The 6,388-nt window shown below is 36.2% G+C and overlaps 1 protein-coding gene across 1 annotated transcript; it reads left to right on the top strand.

Annotated features, from left to right (window-relative positions):
- Positions 1-2,851: 2,851 nt before the first annotated feature.
- Positions 2,852-6,357, top strand: LOC108681677 (M-phase phosphoprotein 6). The gene is made up of 4 exons (XM_018170728.2): positions 2,852-3,094; positions 4,385-4,482; positions 4,633-4,767; positions 5,967-6,357. The coding sequence occupies exons 1-4, from the start codon at positions 3,050-3,052 to the stop codon at positions 6,331-6,333; spliced, it is 645 nt and encodes a 214-aa protein (XP_018026217.1). The 5' UTR covers positions 2,852-3,049; the 3' UTR covers positions 6,334-6,357.
- The last annotated feature ends 31 nt before the right edge of the window (positions 6,358-6,388 follow it).

The raw sequence follows: 6,388 nt of genomic DNA, 5'->3' as shown, positions 1-6,388 counted from the left end.
GCCACACACAGTGTCGGAATATAGGGATTTGGTAGGTTTGCATTCTAAAGGCTTTTAAATAAATATGGCAACATTTTGTGACGTTTCATCATTGCTGGCGCGTAGTACGGTGTTTTGCGAGTCACATGAAGTAAACAGAACTCAAGTAACGCATACGGTTATTTTTTTTATAGTTTTTCATTTCTTGATGCGTCCTTAATGTGTCGGAATATACCACGTTTACCCTATGTAATTTTTATTTTTGGAACATATTCATTACAAAATTTGTCTATACAGATAGACGACTAGTGATGTATTGGAAGGAAGAGTCGCCAACTTTTTATCGGTTTTCGAACCACACGCAAGCGAGTTAGAGGAAGTGCAGCTGTCCGGATGTCCACAGTTTCTGACAAGCTCAGTGTAAGAGTATCAATTGTCACTTCGGTGGAAGGTGGTAAATTTTTCGATACATTTTCTTTTGTTAACATGATAATATATTACCTAGCTAGCTATACAGAATTCCATACAGTCGCTGGCCCACCCCTTTTGTTCATTAAATGCGCAGCTATCTTTTGTTTGGGAAAGTGCTAGCATGCTGGGGCCCTAGTATGGAATATATCTACTTGGTGAGCCGCGACTGAATTTTTTGAGCCGTGGTTTTATGGATTTGCCAGCCGTGATTCCATTTCTACGAGCTTGGCACATTTAGCCAATTATTATCAAACAACATTAAAAAAAAAAATTTTAGCAAAAAATTTAAGAAAAATTTTGTCTAAAACCTATTCTAGATTGCTGAACAAAGATTGTTAGGTGTTTGTTCACAACTTCACACTCGCTTACCTACTCTGTTTAGAGTACCTCTGTTTAATTAGTCTCTGTTTTACCTCTGTTTACTAGTCAGTTACTGACCAAAGTTAGTCAGTAGTCACTAGTGTTTAAATTACGTGTACGTCTGGAATACAATTTCATAATTGGTTGAAAATTTGAAGGCTCATTAAACTACAATATAGCTACCTAGTAAGACAGAGAGAATGATTCCCTGAACAAAAATTACAAAATCAAATACTGGAAATAGTTTCAGTAACTTTTAGTTTTACTCCTTCAGATAGTACTAAAATTAAAAACCTGTTATTGTTGCTTTTGTTGGACAAATATGCTTAGATAATTTCTACATTTCGTTGCAAGTAATAGTTTGCTTTGTGTCTGGAAATACTGAAAAGTGATACAATCAAATTATTCAAACGCAAAAAACTGTTGATATTTCGAACTTGAAGTTTCCTCATATTCATACAACTGTATTGAAAAACTTCTTGTCTGTTCGTGTTTTCGCGCGCCGTCGTTGGAAAGGTCACGTCTGAGTAAAAGAATAGTATTCCTTTTAACATAATCTATATGGACTTGAAATTTCATGACGTTCAAGCAAATGATTACGTTTTTCCTTGAGCTAAACGATTTAAGGTAAGATACACGTCAAAGAACATGTGATCGATAAATAGATGTAATAGTCACTGTGAATTAATTATGTTTAGATAATGGGCGCTGAGGTAATTTTGGATTAGATTTTAGATTGGATTTATATTTTCCATGCAGTCTGGTAGTGCTTGCAAATGTCAATTAATCGCAAAGAAGTGATTGTAACACATAATTAAATGCAAAATAGACAATGTGTTAATGAGAACACTTCCCAAAGCAGGTGCGCCAATGCGTATTACAATGTTCAGGCGAATTATCTCGCAAATAAGCTTTCATGATTCAACATGGACTAGGTCATAATTCACTGCAATGGAAGTAATTGGACAGGTGAACCACCAACATATGATAAGACGCTTCTGCAATCGCGGTCATATCTCTTATGCGTAGACAATGAAAACGAAACACACGAAGTCACATATTCAAATGAAAAGAGCATACTAACATGCAGATATGTACCAAATCGACACTTCTACGAACTCTATCGGCATGAACAAGTTGAAAGTACAGAAAATGCCTAGTATATTCACTACCTATTCAACGAAATGTTTCTGATTTTCCTATCATCAGATCAAAAATTTAGAGAAGCCAAATGCAATCAATCGATATAAGCCATAATTATACGAAATATCGAAATCTTAGAAATATGAAGGATAGGACCAAGAAACATGAAAACCTACGAGTGCATAACTGTTGTAACGCAAAACTTTCATTTGCTTGTCCCTGTAAATGTCTTCAATGATCTGAATAATCGTTGGTGTCAACATTCTCACCGAGATTTCACCCTGACCCTGCTGCTGCCCATGCTGCCGGGAGCGCAGCCGTGGGTAACAAAATTGACTCGTAAACAGGCCCTGGGCCCAACGCCAACCATCAGCATGCAATATCTACACATAGCTTCAGATCAATGAGCTGTGTGTAACTCCGGCTAACAGTAAATCCGCTTTGCACAACACAGCCACTGCTTTACAGCGCAGGAGCACAACAGGCTACTTATATCTAATAATCAATTCCCTTCCTCTTTTTTGTCACATGTGGCTATAAAACCCTACCGCAACAGGCGCAGGTTACTGAGGTTAGGTTAGGTTACGTTAGGAGTAGCCTGTTGCGCTCCGGTGCTGTTAAACAGTGCCTGTGACTGAACGGCGCTGTTGTGGTGGGCGCTATGTGTCGATAGCCGTGAAGATGCCCGGCTGCGTTACGCTCGGAGAGGTATATGGAGCGCACTGGTGACTTGGGCTATGCTGACCTCTAGCTATCCACCCCAAATTCAAAAGTATGCCTTCAATAACTATAAGAGCTGTCAAAGCTAAATAAATTATGAAATAATATATTTTGACTCCAAATGAATATATTCCAAGTTTTGAACATTCTGTTTTTGCGGAATGAGAATGGTAGGTCTTAAATTTCATTAGCTCAGCGCGAATAAGCAGGAAGTTGAGGTTGTGACGTGAGTGTGTATGTGTTCTCTGCATTATTGCATATTACTTCGTTTCTTAAAGACATCTGGTGCGACCGTTATTTAATTTTCCTTACTGATTAGCGTCTGGCATAATAAAAAGAATTTAAATACTTGAATACTTTTGAAAGAAACGAAATAATGGAAAGAAAAGCTAAGTTATCAAAAGGAATACTTGAACTTAAGGCAAGTGTTTATCATGTAATCATGTTTTAAAAAAATGGATCATTCTTGATTCAGTTCTAGGACCAGGGAGCTTTTTGTTCATGCAGAGCAGTTTTGTTTAAAAAAAACTGATATTAAAAAATTAATGTACCCAAAAATGGAGGACTTATAGAGCACTAGGTAGACCTATATTTTTAAAATTTAAGCCTAGGAAATCCATAACTGCCATGCTGGAAAACTAAGAGATTGATCCTAAAATTCTGGTGGAAAACATTTTTTAATAATGTTTTGAGATTTTTTTTTGAAAAATTGCAGTTCTCCTTATGTATAGTTGAGACTTCTTTTGTGTACTGTTAACTGTTGGGGTTAGAAAACAATTAGGCATGTATTGGCCTAAGCAGAAAATTGGGCAGAAACAACCTATGAATCTGACTAAATTGCATTTGAATCTGGCTAATTTCACCCATTCCTTGAGCTTTTTTCTAATTTCTTCAGTAAAAAATGAGAAAAGTTGCCTATTTATAACTTTACTGGTATTTTTTGAAAATCATCCTGAAAAAATTATTTTTACCTGCAATTAGGTATAGGAGAATTTTGCCTATCATTCCTAAATGATATATGGGTTGTTCCTATGCCATTCTGCAAAATTTGTTGTAAGCTACCCATGAATGTGACAAAAATGCCCAAGCCTATGGAAAATTTGATTAATTTTTTAAAAATTCATAAAAAATTATGGCCTCATTTTACAGAAAAATAAAAATTTACAGAATTTATTTTACACTACTCATTTTACAGAAATTTTTACCTGCACTGTGCACATATCATTAATAAAAATTGCAAATGAAATGATCTTGCCCATGATTTTTGGCAAATTCTGTCTGATATTCCCAATTAGTTTGGATGCAACCTTTTGGAAAATCAGGCAGAGATTACCTGTAATTAAAATGAAAATGGCTGTGCTTGCAGCCAATTTCACCCTTTTAATGGCCCTTGCCTGATTACTTCCCCATTAATTAGAAAAATGTCACATTTCTGCCCAATATTTAAGATTGGCAATGCAATTCCTCAGTTTGATTGCACACTAGGCTGCATTGACATCAAAGTCACTTTCATGCAAAAATTTTTAAATCTTATTATTGAAATCAAGAAGATGTAATAATAATTGCTATACAAATATACAAAGTGTTCTGATAATTTCATCTAAATATTGATTGGTGCTCTAGGCTCTTGAACAAAATTCCTGTACATTATAAAAAACCTCATTAGCCATTAATATTCAGGATTTGGTAAATAATTAGTGTATTTTTCCAGTTCATGAAGAAAAGTAAAGAGAAGTTTGAAAAAGAAGCTGAAGAGGAAGAACGTGAACAGCTTTATGGGGATCAACTGGGCACTCTTCATACAGGAGCGTAAGTCTAAAATTTTGTTCATTGATTCATCTTGCACTGGAACTCACAAATTCTGAGTTGAAATAACTTTAACATTAGAGCTCTGATATATTTACAACTACTGCACTTAAGTCCTTTATTTAACTGTGCATTTAATAACTTTTTTTACAGACACTACGTATCAATGGTGCCTTCACACTATGACTGCAATGAGTACCTGCCATGTCGCCTTTCTTTTGGAGGCTTTGATCCAGAGATAGAGAAAATTAATGCCTCTAAAATGAAAGGAGTATATGCTCCTTTGAGGTATGAATTTGGATAATTCATGGAAAAGTTTAATAGAGCTTTAATATCAACTGATAGTTGTTGAAAATGGTTCTAATGTGAGTTTAAATTTTGGTTTTATTTAAAGATTTTTATGACAAATGTGCTTCTATGAAAATAATAAACTGTCTGTGCAGCCCCTCAGGGAAGTTTTCTGCTGTGTGTCAATACTTGTGAGAAGTCCTATTGGATATCATGTTCCTATAAAATGGTTCTAATGTGAGTTTAAATTTTGGTTTTATTTAAAGATTTTTATGACAAATGTGCTTCTATGAAAATAATAAACTGTCTGTGCAGCCCATCGGGGAAGTTTTCTGCTGTGTGTCAATACTTGTGAGAAGTCCTATTGGATATCATGTTCCTAAGGACATTGTTCCTGAGTGTCCCACTTAGCAGCACCGTCAACTGGGGTGACTGTGGCCGCGTTTTTTATTTAACGGGATCATAAACGCAGGGTCGTAAACGAGTTCATAAACGCCAGTGACTCTGGCCATCGTTTATGACCCCGCTTTTGTTTGCACAACAAAAAAATAAACGCGGCCGAAGTCACCCCAGTTGACGGTACCTGACTGTAGTGTGGTCATAGTTGTGGCAGTAAGTTTGTGTGTAGGCAGGATTCCTTGAATTTCTCTTGTCTACCTAAGAAACCTCTGATACGAGGGTGTGTTACTTTTCACATGCTACCTCCTAGTTATTTCTTCTCTTTGAGATGCTAATGCTGCTTCAGCAGCCTGACCTCTAGACCTGATCCATGTGGGTCATGAACAATTTTTTTTAACTGAGACCTGCCACTTTGATATTTATTCACTTCTTCTGGTGTGAGATGGCTGAGAAATTTGAAGCACTAGTAAATTATTTGGCAATTAAACTAAACTACATCCATGCGGGATGACTAAATTGAATTCATTTTACTCATTTTACAGTTTTAATAAAATGGAAAGAATAATCTTTCCCATTTGGTGTGATGTATATACATATGTGACAATAAGCAATATTCCAGGACTAACAGTGCAATGTGAGGGTTCTCATAGTTGAATTATTTTATTAGATGGTCACCACTAGAGCTATAGTTTTAATTTTTTCATACTTGATTGAGTATTTTTATATTTTGACTTGTGATGAGAATTAGACTATTTTCATTTCTTTCTAAAAAATACTGATGGATGGTTTCTCGTTTACAGACAAGCACCTTCCAAGCCACAAGAAGACGGCATGGAGGTAGACGTTTCAGCCGAAAAGGCTTATGAACACATGAACACTAGTCTCGGTGACCAACAACCTAAGAATTTTGTGCACAAAAACTCAAAAGCCCACAGATTTGAGCCAAAGAAGAACAATGATCAGTTTGGAGGTGGCAAAAGAGGGAAGTTCAACAATAATAATCGCCACAGAGGACGTGGAGGCTCGCAAAATTTCCGAGGACGCGGAGGTCATGATAGGAGCTGCTCAAACGATCGCGCATCTTCCAGTTCATCCAATAACAAAAGGAAATTTGATGATAATGGCGACAGCAAGCCACCTAAAATGAAGTTCTTAAAACCCTCTTAGAGTTCAAATAAATTCTAGTGGAAATGTACGTGTTTTGTCCCGGCGTTAAATACAT

This window comes from Hyalella azteca, unplaced genomic scaffold, assembly GCF_000764305.2.
Source record: "Hyalella azteca isolate HAZT.00-mixed unplaced genomic scaffold, Hazt_2.0.2 contig1459, whole genome shotgun sequence".
Lineage (NCBI taxonomy): Eukaryota > Metazoa > Arthropoda > Malacostraca > Amphipoda > Hyalellidae > Hyalella > Hyalella azteca.
This window is presented reverse-complemented; position numbering and strand designations above follow the sequence as displayed.

Coding starts and splice junctions, on each gene's coding strand:
- LOC108681677 (XM_018170728.2), top strand. CDS start 3,050: ATGGAAAGAAAAGCTAAGTTATCAAAAGGAATACTTGAACTTAAG. Junction 3,095..4,384: donor AAGGAATACTTGAACTTAAG/GCAAGTGTTTAT, acceptor GTATTTTTCCAG/TTCATGAAGAAAAGTAAAGA. Junction 4,483..4,632: donor GGCACTCTTCATACAGGAGC/GTAAGTCTAAAA, acceptor CTTTTTTTACAG/ACACTACGTATCAATGGTGC.